Source organism: Myzus persicae, unplaced genomic scaffold (genome assembly GCF_001856785.1).
Source record: "Myzus persicae strain clone G006 unplaced genomic scaffold, MPER_G0061.0, whole genome shotgun sequence".
NCBI lineage: Eukaryota > Metazoa > Arthropoda > Insecta > Hemiptera > Aphididae > Myzus > Myzus persicae.
Window position 1 is genome coordinate 1 of NW_019100771.1, and position 17,485 is coordinate 17,485.

Consider the following 17,485-nt stretch of genomic DNA (forward strand, 5'->3'; position numbering starts at 1 on the left):
AATTAAACTTAAATGTGGTAGAATATTTATTAATCCATTTTTAATCACAACACTCTTTAATACATAAATCATCATTTGATGAAAATGTAACTTCTTTTGTATATGTTCCTGGTTCAGTGTAGTAATAATTGTATGTCGTTTGATGATCTATTGGTTTTTTTGTTGTTTGGCAATCGTAATTAGTCTTAATATTTGAATTATTTGAATTTCTGATCCAATTTTTATAATTTATATTATTTGTTGTCATTGTTTCCATTTTTTTTGTTGGGGTAATGTAAGTACTTTTAGGTTTGTAAATGTCAATATTCCTTTTTTCCATTTTAGAATCCTTATAAGATGTTTGATAAACTGTAGATTGAATATCAGTTGGGATATTTGACTTAAAAACACTGCAAGGTTTTTCATAGTGTTTACCTATTTATTTAAATTTTAATATTTTAGTTTATTGTTGTACCTAAATAAATATTATATTAAACTATATTATGAACTCTTTACTTTGAGGAGTAATGTTTTTTCTTTGAAAATCAAATTGTTTAGTAGTATTTAAGTTTATAGCACCACGTCCAATCAAATCAGAACAGTCTCTTGGTTTTTTAATATCCAACTCATCTGAAATCCTCCATTTTTTGTAACTGGATTGTTGAATAGTTTCTGATGGATATTGAAAACCAAACTTTAAACTATCTTCTACGCAGTTACTTTTTGAAGATGAATTTATCTTTATAAATTCATTAATGGGGTAATTCTTATAAGATAATTTTTGTTCAGTTTTATACTGCATAGGAATATCTGGACGAATATAAGTTCCATGTTTTGCATATGATTTACCTCTTGGTGGTTGTACATAAACATTATGGTGAATACAAATTTGATTTTTACAATCGCATTTGTTCATGTTGTATAAAAAAAAAAAATGTTCATATACAGATAAATTAAAAATTAAAATCAGTTGCTAAGTAATTTGTATATTTAAATAATTATAGTTTGTAGGTACCTATACCAACATGTAACTTATAATCTATAAGGTTCTTTTGTTTAGATAATAGGGGCCAAGGGGACTATATATTATGTTTTACACTTTTAAATGAGATTGGCTCATTCCTATCTTAAATAAATAAATTCAGTAGTAAAATACTCATTTTGTTCTGTTTTTGGTAATTTATTCAGCTTTATTCCAGTTTTTGTTGAATATAATACCTAATCAAATAGTAGTAAATGTAACAAGGTAAATATTAAAACAAATTGTATAGGTATAAATTTGATATTTATAATAATAATGTTGTTTGATATTTTGATAGGTTGGTGACATGAGTTATAACAGACTATTATACGAGTTTATATTTACTGTTTTATTATTATTGAAATGTGCATGGGTAGGACTATGAGATTATATTTGTTCCAATGTATATATAATATACATCAAATTGTCTTACCTGTTTCTGTAATAAAAGATATTTGCCTTTATTAATAAGCTGTGCTCTTATTTTAAATCCAAGAGCATATAAACTATTTTTTCTATTTGCTTCACTTCTAGCTTCATAGCTAAGATATTCACATGTGTTTTGACAAGCATGTTTTTGGACATTATTAGCCCACTCATCAGACCCATCACAACAATCTGTTTAAAATGTAATGTTCATAATAATGATTAACTAATTTTGAATGATTCTTGATAGATGTTACAATAAATAAAATTGAAAAAGTAAATAATATACTAAACTTGTTTAAATTAAAAGAATACTTGTACTTAGATTGTAGTTGCCTTTTGCCTACAATTGTGTTAAGTATTATTACGTCTCTGGATTAAAAAGCTTCTATTAGTTAATTTTGTATAATATATAATGAAATTCGCATTCCAAATTCCTTTACCACCCACATTTTTTTAAGATAAATACTTAATTATTATTTAATTCAATTTAAAATACTAGAAATAGGATCACAAGCATGAGCCACAGACCTGAATTTTGGGGGATGACTACAATATTTTTAGGCCCTCTCTTAACAAGACATGTCAACAATATGTATGAAGTTATATTATATTCCCTTAGATTTAATATCTATTTCTAAGATAATTGCAATGCTCATTTATTATTTGTACTTTTGTAGTCAATGGCATCTAAAGCTGTAACAATCATAACAAGTTATTCCACAAAATTAAAAATTCTTTACGTTTCATTTTTTTATCACGAAACATGATTTATTTTTTACTTTTTCTTTAGAAAAAAATACATTTTATTCAAGTAACATCAGTTAAAATACAGCCCTCCCCCCGCTCTGGGACTAATTACATTTTAGGGAGCCAATTCCAAAATGTCGGAGGGTGCCCACACACCAGGTAACCCCCCCTCCCCAAGCACACTCCTGTGAATAAGGTAACTAATGCTATTTATTTTTTTAGGTATTTATAATTTATGAAATATTAATATACCTATAAACACAACTCTAACTATAAGAAAAAAATTATTATCTTGCATATAATATAGTTAAAAGATACCTATTGACTATTATAAAAATATTATATATTTTTATTAAGTACCTAAATATACAATTTTGAAGAATTAAAGTCAGAGATTATATTTTGCATATAATGTATATAGTATAATATTATACTTAAGTGTTATAGGTACCACAAATTCCATCATTCACACGTGATGACGGCACAACAAGAGGAAAATGTCCTCTATTTGTACAGTAAAATGTGCCATTTGGACATGCCGAGGTACCTGGTTCATCACTTGCATCAATACAATCACAATAATCATCATTAATATATGAATAAGGAATAGTTAAAGTGCCATCCAAACAAGAGAAGTCCTGGCCATGGGCATATAGTTTGGCACCTACAACACAATACCAATATGATCATGAAAAAAATGATGAATAAGCATGGTCATATTTCTGTTATGATAACGGAATAAATTAATATTTACTGTTTTAATTTTTTTAATTACTTATCTATTATGGATTATACTCAATAAACTTTGACAATTACAATTTCTATGAAATACATTAATAGTTATGTATTAATTAATTTGATATTTAATTTAATTTATATATATATATATATATATATATAAATATAGTCGTCTGTGGATAGAAAGAGTTGACTGAATGAAATTTGGCATTAAATACCTCTACACCCAGATTAAAACCATACCAACTACAAACTATCTAGAAGACATTGAACACCAACCAGACAACAAATAAAGAACATATTTATCTTTATTTTACATTATTTGTTATATTTTTATTTCCCCATTATAAAAACTATAAATACATATGTTGACATAATTAATTATACAAATAAATAAAGAATGCAATGCATTATCCAAAACTGTGTAGGGGGGCGTAGGCATTACATTTTTGTCGACACTGTAAATAATAAAAGAACCTTTTTGTTCTTAGAAAATAACGACAAAGGTACTTACAATAGCTGTCGAAAATATTGTAAGCACCACATAAATTATAGCGTCACATTTCATAAATTTAATAATTGATTTATAAAATGTATAATTTATTATAAATTTATAATCTTACTATTTGCCCAATAAGTACCAATTATGATACATTCAACATTGTATAGAATGCCTAAACTGGCAAAACTTACTTTCTATTGGGATCCCTTTTATGATTTCAAAGTTCCCAACAGAACAATTCGTCAAAACTATTGAATGAAGTATAAGATTAATTATCATAAGAATATCTAAATAGTATGATTCCATTTTGATATGATTTCATTCAATGATTCAAAATCTCAGAATCATTGATTATTATTACGTCTTTGAAGTTTGAAGATGAAGTTGTTGCAGCAGCTCCACCCACGTAGATACTAGATTTGGCACTTATCAGTTATCACGTCGTGACACATTCTGATAAACATAATCTATGAACAGTATGAACATCCGAGGAAGGATGCCGGTCGGTTCGAAAATAATAATTTGGTCTGAATTTAACGTATCCACCAGAATGCGCTCCGTACAGTAATGATGTAGTTTTACTAAGCACCTATATTTTAGACAAGTTGGTTTTTTATTATTATAAATTAAAATCTCCAGTAAAAACTGATAGAATATTTGAATGGATGACATATTGAGGACATAGACGTATTCTATGGTATTACCCAAGACATACATGACGTCTAGAATAATTTATACCACAAAACAAAATAATTATAATTCGTAATACCTATAAATACCTAGCCACCTAGGTAGGTAGGTTGTAACTTGTAGGCATCTATATTAAACTATATTACCTATATAATGTAGGTACCTAATATGTCTGATTAACTACCTCACAAGTATAAATAACTATATCAGTCATAGGTCTTCATCACGATTTACGAAGTTCTTACTTCTCATACAGCTAATATCAGAGTTATAAATTATAATTTATATTATTGGATACCTAGGTAGGTTATTTACTAGCAACTCATACCTATTATTGTAAAACTAATCACTCAACCCACAATCTAAATTAAAATAATAAATACCACTGTAAAACCAATAGGTATGTACATAGCTCGCCCATCAGAATCAAAAAAACTCCGATTTTACAGTTACCTCCCAGGTCCGGACTGGGCAGGCGGGATACCGGGTGGGCCGCTTGTATTCGTAGGGATGTTTTTTTTTCAGGTTTATCGGTTAAGGCTCATCCTGTCGACAGACGTAGACGCATTTTCTAATGCAATCGTATTAAAAAACAGTTCACTCGTGGCAGCTCATGACTGACGGACATGGGTGTGCAACACAATTGAAAATATTAAGTAAATTCCTTAAAATAGACATAAAAAATGTATAAATTGTCAAAAATAGATGCTTGTGTCTTATTATTATCTTCGTTAAACAGTAATCGCTACCTAATCGTAACGCATGTCGGCACCGCCTAAGATGTGCAACAATTTACTATCATTACACGAACTTCCCCCTTATCCGGTGCCGCCAAAATCATAATTGACACAATTCCGCAAAAAAGCTCAAACCTCAACAAATTACTTAATATGTATTAATGTGTATTATAGAGTCTAAACATATATTGTATTTTAAATAAAAATGATAAAATGTCTTTGTACTGACTAATTTTTATTTTTTTTAATTTTTAATAATAATATTAAGTGTTCAAATTCTCAAAATAATAACAATCATTTTATACGAAAATATTTGTTGTTTTTTTTTTTTGGTTGTTTTTATAGGTATTTTTATAAGTGGGCAGATTATTTTTATTTTCCCGGTGGAAATGTTTGACCCAGTCCGGACCTGGGTAGGTATCTGTAAAATCGGAGAGTTTTTTTGATTTGGATGGGCGAGCGATGGATGTACCTATTGGTTTTACAGCGGTATTTATTGTTTTAATTTAGATTTTGGGCTGAGTGATTGGTTTTTCAATTATAGGTATTAGTTGCTATTTATTTGTATCTATCATCAACTTTTGAAACAGCAAAAGTTCTTCAATCTTCAACTTTGATGATGGTTTTTGGTGGTGGTAAATTTAAACTAGTTTTTACAACAAGAGGACGTCATACCCACATAATGTGTTGTCCCCGTCGAACAATTTGTTTCATTCTGCAAAGTGCAAATATTAGAGTGAATTTATCTGTACATTTAACGGTTAGATTATTATAATTATTACTAGGGTCTTAATCTTAAATTATTTATTTTTATATTTATTTTCAAAATATATATTTTTGTTTGTTGTACGCAGGGGGGGTTTACATTAAAAAAAAAAAAAAAAACTAGTAGTGGTCGGCCCCCCCCCCCCCGAAATGAATGGATGATTAATTTAAAACGTAATAGTTATTTTATCTTATAATAAATAATTATTTTAAAATAATGGTAATTATTCTTATTCTTTTAACCCCCCCGAAATTTTTTCCTGCTTCCGCCCCTGTTGAAGGCCCATGTTCTATAATAACATCATTAGGCCTAAAGCATGTGTACAAAATAAATTGTATTCAGATATACTTCAAAATGTCAACAATTAAAAAAATATATCTACGGTAATTTGTGTTAGAGGTACACCAAAAACTAAAATCGATTCTATCAAAAATCAGTTTTGAGTAAAATTCCCAGTTTTTTATTAATTTATTTTTTTTGATTTTCCTTACTCTTTTGAAAACAAATGGGAATTTTAAATTTTGATCTCAGAAATGCACAAGCCAATTTCAGTCTCCCATCGAACAAGATACTAAAGTTAAAAATCGTAACATTAGTTTGACTACTTATCGTGTACACAGGCACACTTCACTCAGAATCTTAAGTAAATCTCACAATAAGATAATACATTAATACATGCATTATAGGTACTGCATATGTATTACATACCATTATTCCAACCTACTTCGGAATGAAAACTCACTACAGAAAAAATCACCTACCATCAGTTCGCGGTTCTCAGATTTCTTTTATGTATTATAATATTTCTTTAGTATTTTGCTTAAATTTCATGATTTTAAATTATTAGAATTTAAAATAATAGTTTTTATAAAAATAATTTACATAGTATGCTAATAATAAATATTTAGTTAAGTACCTATACATAATTTATACATGCATAATTTGATAAACAATATTATCCTAACAATTTGGTAGTATAATTTATTAGTCATAAGTTATGACTTATTATATTATACTACTATAATTGGTTATAACTTATAAGTTATAACCAATTGTTTAACAAAAAATAATGTAAATTATTTACCTACTCAGTTAAAACCCTAACCGAACTAAAATTGTGCGTACACTACTGGTACAGTGTAGAAGTTTTTTTTGCCAATGCAACTAGTATCATCAAGTCTTGAATATTAATTTTATTTCATATCAAAAAATTTTTTTGTTAAAAAAATGCCTTACTCAAGTCAATTTAGTTTAGGGATATTTTGTAATTGTTTATTATATATCTTTTCTATATTCTTTATCAGTTAAATTTGCTTAAAAGTTACATGTACATTACTTTAGTACTCGTAAGAACTCTCACCTCCATCTCAAGTATGCTTAAAGGAGCATAGCAAATTTATTGTGCTAATTATGTATCTTATATTTCCAATGATAAATTTGCGTTCATAGACTAACACAATTGAACATAACGTATACAATGTTTATTAAATGTTAAATAGTAATATTATTATACAGTACCCTTTCACCTGAGTAACAATGTTCTTATGGATAGTGTATTGAAGATCACAGGAGTAGCAAGAGTTGAATCAATTGAATTATTATGATTTATCTATAAGGTAGGTAGGTATCTATAGGTATTATACCTATAGTAAATCAAATTAATAATATATTCTTAAAAATGTAGAGATGACTGTTTTCTCTACTTTACGATTCGAACTCGACTGGTTGGCTATGCCAATAATTTATACTGTAGTACTTTACATTCATGTGTTCTGTTAACCTAAGCAAATTCACGGGGCACGACATAAATTACGCATCAGTAGGTAGTGTGTAAATCGTTACAAGGGGTATGCGTATGAATAGCATGAAAAAATGCAATGAAAAATTAATTTTAATAATCTCACCAAACTTATGTAACAGAGTTATAAGGTCAATTTAGATGTGTAATTTATATGTATATTATATTTATAAATATAATATACAATAATAGTATAAAATATCTGAGTTATGCATATTAATTATTAAACAATGGACAGTACAAACTACAAAATGATCGTTCATCAAAAATATATGCTTACCAGAGTATATATAGTTAGTTAATTACTACGAAACTTTACACAATTTACTTTTTTGCGGTTTTAAACAAATTCCATAGGTAGCCCGATCGAAATTAAAAAAAAAAAAATAAGGACCACCCTAATATATACGCCTTTAATAAATAACAATATACTATGTAGGTATATAAAAATGAATTTATTTAATTGTGTTACAATATATGTATATTATATTTCGTACAACTAAAAGTATGAAACAATAAATAATTTAGGAAAAAAGAGAAAATAAAATACATTTTTTTATACATTAAAATGTTTTAGTTGCAATCTTAAAAAATATAGTAACTATCTAGTAAGTTATCTAGGTATAGTTTTTTTTTTTTAAATTTAATTGAGTAGGAATAATAATTAGGCAGATGAGATCTGAAGATCATTTTATTTTCAGTAGGTGGGTTGTATCGGTAGTAACTATAACTATTGTAGTATAGTACAGCGTAAAATAGTAGCAACTATTTTAGATGGTAGTATATATAGTACCTAGCGTAGCCGTATAATAAATATAATAAAATAATACTGCCTACTACCAATATTGCTGGTAGGCAGTATTATGATGATATTGCAATACAGTATAAATATAATAGTTTACCTAATAAGTATAAATGAATATCATTATTATTATTATTATTAAATATTATTGCTGTACAGTGGTGGCACCGGAAACGAGTGTTTCACATTGATGACGTTTTTGGCGACGATATAATAAAGGTACTTAAGATTATTCACAACGTAAGAGTACAGCTTTTTGAAGGACAAAAATGTTTATTGTCGTCACTAAATAAAACTTAAATCTCATCAGTGGCGCAATTCTGAATTTGTTCTGGGAGATCTGTTCCCACCACCCCTTCCCACAACTACACCACTGAACCTAATATATATACAATGAAACCTTCTCCTAACGGAAACCTATGTATAGCGAAAGCCCCTCCTCCTCAACCGTAAATAGCAGACAAAACGTCAGCGGCCTAGAGTGACCGGTATTAAGAGGTTCCACTGTACTTCGAAAAAAAAAATGAATAAAATATTATGAATATAATTATAATGCGCAGCGATCGGCTTTTACGGTGTCTTTATAGTCTTAATGCTCTCTTATATTTCTGGTCGTTGTCGGCGGCTGCAGCTTTGATGGCTTTAGGACGCCATGTGCGCCAGCCAAGGGAAAGACGCTGCATAATATGATGGTGACAACGTTCCCTATGGCCATGGACATGTGCATTTTCCGGAAAATTTTGTACATGGTCATGTAATGAGGGCAATCGACCAGCCGGCCAAGGTTGCAGCGGCCCAGTTCCTTGCCCAAGCCCACCGCCTTCTCGATGGCCGTCTTGACGGCGATGAACCTCAATACCGGCGGCACCACGTTCAGCCAGATTGTCAGTTCCAACAGGAAGCACAGACGATTCCCAGGTGTAGTCAATCTGCAACATTAGCAAGTTATATGTATATAATATACGGTAAATTAAAAATGGTCATAACTCACTTCAAAATTGAATTATGGCAAAAAACCAACGTACAAACACAGATAATGTTCTTACCATCAAGTTTCATAATAGGTCGATTCACTCTAATTTTTAAACTAAATGAGTTACAAGTGTTCTACCCAGCGTAATTTTGCTATATTATACGCACTGGTAAGACGGAGACAACAAATACTAGTGTTACGTCCTTTTAACAGTGTTCTAAATACATAAGCGTAAAACTGTGAAAGCATTTCAGTATCTGAGTATTGTATTTTTATGCAAATACATTTTTTATATGGTTAATGAGAAATGAGTAAGTTTTATGGTTTTTTTTAATTATAGGTACTTATCACAACTAAACAGATTGTACTTTCTTTATATTCTTGGTATCTGACATCTGTAGTTTATTTAATGTTTTTATGCATTTAATTTATAAATGCATATTATGTCCTATATTAATATAAAATTGACATGTTCAAATTTAAATATTTATGTTCGATGAAATGTTTATTAAAAAATACATTTATAATGGACAATATTTAATAATTATAACAACTATGGTTTTTCATTCAATGAAAACCATAAGACAATTGAATGAACGACACTTGCGGTTATAAGAAGTGTCGTAGTGATCTGACGATTACAGGTGTCGTTGAGAAAAACTGGATGAGGTGTATTTTGATTTAATTCGTACCGCTGATGTAAATGTGGTATAATTTATTAATATTTAATAAAAAAAATGTCATTTAAATTGTTGATTTGCTATTCTGTATTAGAATATTTGTTGCACAGAATTATTCAGTGTTCAGGAAATATCGGTTTGACTCGAATATTTTCTTTCAAGTCCAAATAATTAACTGTTCGAAATTATATAATAAGAAACTGACTGGCGGGTGCCAGAAGGTGCTCAGGTTCGTCTGGTCAAATCGCATCTAAATATGGGCTATTCGGGGCTCTCCACACAGACCTACCCTCTACTTCTCCTAGCCCTCTTCATACGAGTATCGTTCTAGTGGATGCTGTGTCCACCGGCTATCGTACCGGGAATTACTAAAGGCCCACGAACAGATACGACTTTCCTGAGAGCGCATCCTGGGCGTCGCAATATGGGTGGTCGAATATCTATTATGTTGTATTCATGATTACCGTGACACGTGCACCAACGAATATATTAGTCGCGTTATTTTTTATTATTAAGTATTATTATAGTATTTCCAAGATACAATAACAGACTCGTTTAAATATATTAACCTTTTTCTTTACTTATCGTTTAACTCGTTCTCTCCCTCATATGTTGTGTATTACCTGTCCCTGATCTATACGTCCCATAGGCTATGTAATTATCTGTACCAACGTCTAACGCGGGACGCCAGTTCATAGCAGTAGTAACCATAGGCGCAAATAACACCCACCCCTCTAAACTTTGTACAGGATATGAAATCATTATAATAGTAATATTTTTTAAAAAAATGTTACTTTTTTTATGATGACTTTTCTGTTAACCTATTATGATGATGATATAAGGTTCATGATAATACTGTACTTAAAAATAAATAAGTACCTAAATAAGGTACACATTTTTTTTTATTAATTTATTATACATAATATTTTTCAATAACATTTTATAGGTGTGACAGTAAAGAATATAATGATTGAGGTAAATGTTTTTGTATATTAATTGCTTGGTTATTATTGCCATTTTGTCATGTAGCTCTTGGTGTTGGTACTTTAACTGTTGAATCAGTTTGACATTAATCTATGCTGTTAATTACTTCTTTAATGATGAATCATTCTATATTTGAGGTAAATGATTTAAAAGTTGGTTTAATGTTTGTGTATATGCAATTTGTTGTTGTGTGAATTTTGTATGGAAGTATGTTTGTAAGTCATCACATTTGGTGTTTAGATCTTTGTTAGTAGAAAAAATATAAAGCTTTTTATGTAAAATTTCAGCAAAACACAAATAATTTGAACCATACTCAATCAAATATTATACAAATCCTTATATACATAAAAGAACAGGCCTTTTTCATGTTCCAATTTTTTTTCACAGAATTGTTCAAAATACCTTCATCCGAGTCACCACGTTGCCCAATTTTTAACGATTTTCTCAACCTGTGTGTTGAGAGTAGAGACTACATACAAAGCAGGAAAATTGTTACAGTTATCAGTATTTTTTGGGAAAATATGTTATGTTTGGAATGATATCTTAAAGAGGAACAATACTTCTAAGGAATGTTATTAATTTGAGGGCCCGGAAGCAGAGGTTTCAGAGCTGACCAGGGCGGATAAATTTTTAGTGTTTTATTGAAAATCATCAAACGTAAAGTACATAAAAAAAAAAATTGGAAAATTTATAAATTTATATTAACGAAAAATAACTAATAATGTGAGTATTTTTTTATATTTTATATTTTTGTACATCGTAGATGTTATACGGTATACATATTGGCTATTTATTTTGGTTCATTATAATTTATAGTCATTATAAATATATGAAACAACTGTAAAGAAAACCGTTTTTGATAAATTCTTATATATATAAAAGAACAGGACTTTTTTATGTACCAATTATGTGATGACGCTGTTTAACTTTTTTCCAATTTTTGTTAACAGAATTGTTCTAAATACCTTTATAAGTGTCACCTAGTCGCCCGATTTTCAAAATTTCGATTTTAAAGGGTTGAAATCGGTAAAAATAAATTGTTTGCGTACAAATTGTATATCAATATATATATTATATTTTATAGCACGGCGACCTGTGGGTTTCCATAGCAGCATGCAACCATAACTTTTTGTCCGTCGAACTATGAGTTTGATTGGCGTGTAAATATGAATACACACGACTATACACATGACTACAATCCATCTATATATATCTAGGTATATAAAAATAAATCCTTATTTCCCTTAGTCGAGGCATCACGCTTACCGCTTATCATTTAAAACAGACCCATCTATCTTCTATGATATAGTTACAAACAGTTCATATATAATTTCTTAGTGCTCATTTCACAGTGGAATCAATCGGAAGATTAATGAAAAATTTTACAGTGATTTTCTTGATAAGTGTTAGTTAATCAAGGTTAGTTTAAGCAATCACGTTTAAAATTTTTAACAAACTTAAGTTACCCGCGGGCCGTCGTGCCACACAATATGTGTATATTATGTTTAAAATTTGCACGTTTATTTTAAAACTAATTTTCAGCTTAAATTGCTTAATTCTTTATTAGAACTAGGTATTTTTTTTTTTTTAAATTTTTTGGTTGCTATTGGTTAATTGGGCAGATCAGGTTTAAGAATTCATCAAATTTAATTTTAGTACATTGCCTAACAAGGTGGCTGTCGGCTGAGTTACACTTATAGCCGCTACTATACAAATCATAATTATAACAATAGAATCATTTTTTAATAACAATATGTGTATTCTTATACACATATGTGTCATTAGAATCATTTGTAAATTATTATTATTTTAGTTTTTTTTTTGAAATTTCAAAATTAGACCTCTAAGGGGGTAAAAGGGGAGTTTTTTTATATAGCTATATAAAACATGGGTAACGCCGTGACAGGATAGCTAGTAATATATAATAAATGTTTAATAACAATCTAAGAAATGTTCTTTATTTATGAACTATAAGTAGAGCAACAATTTTCTTTTTAATTGGCTTAATTGATGGTAAAGAAGAGTTGTAAGAAATAATTTTAAAATTGTGTTTAAACACACATATAAATACATCCATTTAGGAAGTTTTTTAAGAACATTTCAAATTGTTTTAAGAAAAAGTGTTTAAGAACAAATAGGTACAAGAAATTTGAATGAATTTAAATACTAATTTAGCTGTTCAAATAATTAGGTAAAAAAATACAAATTCAAAATTGTAATGCCAGTAATAAATATATCATTAAAACTTTGTACTACCTGCATACTTAATTATACAATTATTTATTTTAAAATACCGTTTTAAATTCTTGGTTTAGAAAGCAGTATTTTAACACATTTACTCAAATAGATGTAATAGGTGTATGAAAAATTAATTTGTATGAACAAGATTCTTAAGCATTATAAGATGACAATTTTTTTTGTTCTTTGGGGTAATACAGGTCAGCCTAATGAATTTTTTCTTAAATTTTTAAATTTTTTTTTATTTAAACTTTGTGGATACAATTAGTTTCAACAATTACAATTAAAAATACAATTACAAAAAACAAAATACAAATACAGTTACAAATACCATAGAAACAGTACAATATAAAGTTAGATTAAAAAGTCTGAGCGATTAAAGAAAAATAATATGTTAGTTATGATGTTTTTTTGTTGGTTTGAAAGCCTAATGACTTAATGATGAAAATATTTTATAGAAAAAGGTAAAAGCGAGGGTAAAAGTATCAATCTATATTTCTATCAACTGAGGTACATTTTTAGTTTCAGTAAATCCAATATTAATATTTATATTATTGTTTCACATTTCTTAATACAAGTAAATTGAAATAAATATTAGATAAAATAACACATAATATAGCTCGTAATATAGGCAAAATTAATATAGAAATTCTGAATGTAAAATATAAATACAATAATTATAATTTAACCATATTTTTCTGTTCGCTTTTTAATATAATACATGGCATATACAATTTATGAAAAATTGAATGATTGAGTATAGCAAAATTTTAGATTAAGATCTCTAAGAATTTCTTCACTAGAAGAAGTGCTAACACCCAGTCTGCAGCAGCCAGCTACATCACCTAGTGTTCATTCTCAAACACCTCCACCTGAATTTGCACTTATTTCTCAAAATACTCAGAGAAAAAAATGAATATCAAAGACTTATTTAACAATAATGATGAAGAATCGCCAATGTCAAAAAAAAGAAAATTAAATTATCTCGAATATTACAATGAAAAAAAAGAAAAAGAACATAAAGCAGTCGAGGAAAAGAAAAAAAGTATCTGTCTGTTAATTGAGCACATTTCCTCTGATAAAGATGAGTTATTCTTATTTCATCTTGATTGGAAAGTAGTTGACCTCCAACTGATAAAAAAACGCATTTAGACTTGGATGAATAAAAATATCATTGAATATATTGGAGAGCCAGAAACAACACTGGTAGATTTTATGTTCAAAAGTGGAAGACGGTAGCAGTCTTCAGTCTATAATCGATGATGTTCAGACAGTACTTGACGATGAGGCTGAATTGTTTGTTAAAAATGTATGAAGACTTCTAGTATATGAGGTCAAAAAACAAAAACTTAAGGTTGGTTGAACTAGAAGAAAATGTCCTGGAAAATGGTCATGAAGATCCATTCCATGAACAATAAATAATGAGTAACTTTCTGTAAATATAATATAATTCAAATATTGTGACAATTGAAAATCTATTTATTAATTTGAATTTTTACCTCGTCACATTACAGTATTACACACAATATTTTTTTATTGCATTAATTTTTTAACAACATATAATTGATTTAAAATAAAACTATCTATGTGTATAAACAATTATTGTAGACTATGTTTATTTTGTGTATCTAAATATATACACTGTGCATTCAAAATATTATAATAACCTTTGAAGTTTATTCACCTATTGTGTACTAAATATGTATGTATTACTTAATTCATGGATTAATTAATTTTATACTTATCATAAAATATTTTAAGTCAAAATGTTAAAATGATTGAATATTGTCCTTGATTAAATATAATGAGTTAACACATAAATTGCAGTTTTGTAATTTAATAAATTCAGAAATAGTTCTGTTTTAATAAATATTTTATTATTTATGTTCAACTATTTGGCAGAAATTTAACTACTTTCTGAGAAAAATAATAAATATATTATTTCAACAATACCTACCATAGAAGTATAAGCTATTCCTACCATTTAACATTATAGCTGTAGTAGTTATAAAGGTACCTTATATAGTTATTATAGATATGTCATTAATTATTACAGTTACCTATCTCGAAAAAATCTGCATTTTTTATAAACAGCTCTTAATAATTGAGAAATTTAAAATAGTCGAGAAAATAGTATTATTGTCTATCTGGATGATAATAGGTCATGTTTTGGGTAACCTTGACAATGACAATGACTAGTGTTACAATATTAAATATTAAAGTAATTATAAATTATCATACCTACTTAATACACAAATCTAAGCATAACTGATGAGTAACTGTTATTAATTGAAAAATATACAGTTGGTTATCAGTAGCTTAAAATAGGTACAATTAATAAATATTTAAGTTATATAAATATATACTCAATTACATATTTACATGGATAGCTAAACAGTTTTTTTTTCACGGAATAATTTAAAATATATTATTTGGTTTTGCTATTTACTTAAGTTGTACGTAGGTAGGTACCTACAATAGTAATTAATGTGGGTTATTTGTATATTTATACCATAATATGTTAGTACTGGTATAATTGATATAATCATTTGGTTTATTTTGGACTAGCACAATTAACTATGTCATATGGAATTATCTCAAAAGTTGTAGTTTGGGGTGGAAAGGTAAATAAATCTTGCATGCACAACTTAGAAGGAAGATAAAATCTCTGTCAATTTCACATAAAAATTATACTATTAATAGATACATTTTTTTTCTACTATCCAATCATACACATATTTTGGAACCCTTAATATTAATGGCCTTTATTTTTTCAATTGATCGAAAAGCATTTCAGAAATTCTGAAATTCAACATAATAGTAACATAAGGTCAAAAAAATATCAAATTTAAATTCAATGAAGTGAACTGAATGAAAGAACTGTATTTGGGCAAAAAAGTAAAATTTGTGTAGGATTTATACAGTCTGCAAAAAATAGTAAACTATAACAATTTAAATCATCTTAAAACACTTCACAAAAAGCAATTATCTACCTCTAAATAATCATATTCACACAATGGGTCTTAATAATACTGTGTGTTGTGTATTTATCTAATTATGTATCTACATCTTATTATTAATTACAATATATTATATTTTGTTTGTTATTGGATAACTTATTATGTTTTTGTAAATAGGTACTTTATAGCTATTAGTTATTAATTATACATCTCAATATATATGCTTTAGATTTTAACTCAACCAAAATATGCTTAATGAGGGGGTCTTCATTGTTAATCTTTAGGTTATATTGAGGGTAATATTTATATGTTGTACGTTGTTACATTAAGAAAAAAAAATTATAATATATATATAATAATTAGAGACTAACCAGTCACATGGGTGGCGGTGATGTCTAGCTGACAATGTTGAGTACCGGACGAGGGCCGTTGTCCGACAAATGATAACAACCAATTTTTACTCTGGTAGTCAGAGTAACTTACTGTAAAAACAAAATTTCTTTTCTATAAAAGTTAGTCTTATGGAGTATACATAGACCACAGTCTCAGACTTATAAATTATAATAGCATATATAATAATATGGGCTTGCTGCTTACAGTGCTTTACTAATAACCAGAATCTGGGAATGTTAAGCTAATACTTATTGCTTTTAAAGTTATGTTCAGTATATGATAATGTATGGTACATTATATGTACCTACAGTATACCTACGGTCTACAATGATAATTTAAATATTCATAAAATTCTTTGTCATTATCAAAATCAAAGAAGACATTAATTGTTTTACACGTATTATTCTTTGTTTTAAAATGCTGTTTAATTAACAATGCCTTTTAAAATTAATTATGTAACAGTAATTAATTTAGTTTATTATAATAGTCTTATGACAGTTACACTACTGATGTAATAAATGTAATATACATAAAAGAGAAAAAATAAAGTAAATAATAAATCTTATAGACATTTAAGTTATAGCATTTCTACAGGAATACAATTGTTTGATTACTTTTTTTTTACTGTTCTAATATATTTTGTGCAATAATTCGACAGCAGATTGACATGGTAATTTGTTTGGTACAGCATAACCCTAATATCGATTATTAAATTCAAATTATGTTTGTATTGGAGAATATTTTATACTTTTTTAGTATTATGTTATCAAATTGATGTTTGTCGGAGAACGAACCCCATCTCGTTGAATATCTATACTTACTTGAGTTGGCAATCGAAAAAGCGATGACCTATGTACATAGATATTAATAGGTCGACGTCGGCAGAGACATAGTTCAGCAGTATGCATAACATATAATATTATCGTTGATGATGATAATACAATATTTATAGACGCGTCAAAATATATCGGCGGCGGCGATGTTAATGTGATCGGCGATATAGTAATACGAGAGCGACGATTTGAACGTCTGCTCTACGGATTACGAA

At 28.2% G+C, this 17,485-nt stretch overlaps 2 protein-coding genes across 2 annotated transcripts; both read right to left on the bottom strand.

The window, feature by feature from the left end:
- Nucleotides 1-6: 6 nt before the first annotated feature.
- On the bottom strand, nt 7-1,099 carry LOC111042885. The gene is made up of 2 exons (XM_022327603.1): nt 496-1,099; nt 7-414 (listed from the first exon to the last, which is right to left on the bottom strand). The coding sequence occupies exons 1-2, from the start codon at nt 893-895 to the stop codon at nt 41-43; spliced, it is 774 nt and encodes a 257-aa protein (XP_022183295.1). The 5' UTR covers nt 896-1,099; the 3' UTR covers nt 7-40.
- Nucleotides 1,100-1,264: 165 nt separating this feature from the next.
- Nucleotides 1,265-3,859, bottom strand: LOC111042886 (glucosidase 2 subunit beta-like). Its single transcript, XM_022327604.1, has 3 exons — nt 3,608-3,859; nt 2,628-2,840; nt 1,265-1,618 (listed from the first exon to the last, which is right to left on the bottom strand). Exons 1-3 carry the CDS (start codon nt 3,720-3,722, stop codon nt 1,380-1,382), a joined length of 567 nt encoding a protein of 188 aa, XP_022183296.1. The 5' UTR covers nt 3,723-3,859; the 3' UTR covers nt 1,265-1,379.
- Between the last annotated feature and the right edge of the window lie 13,626 nt (nt 3,860-17,485).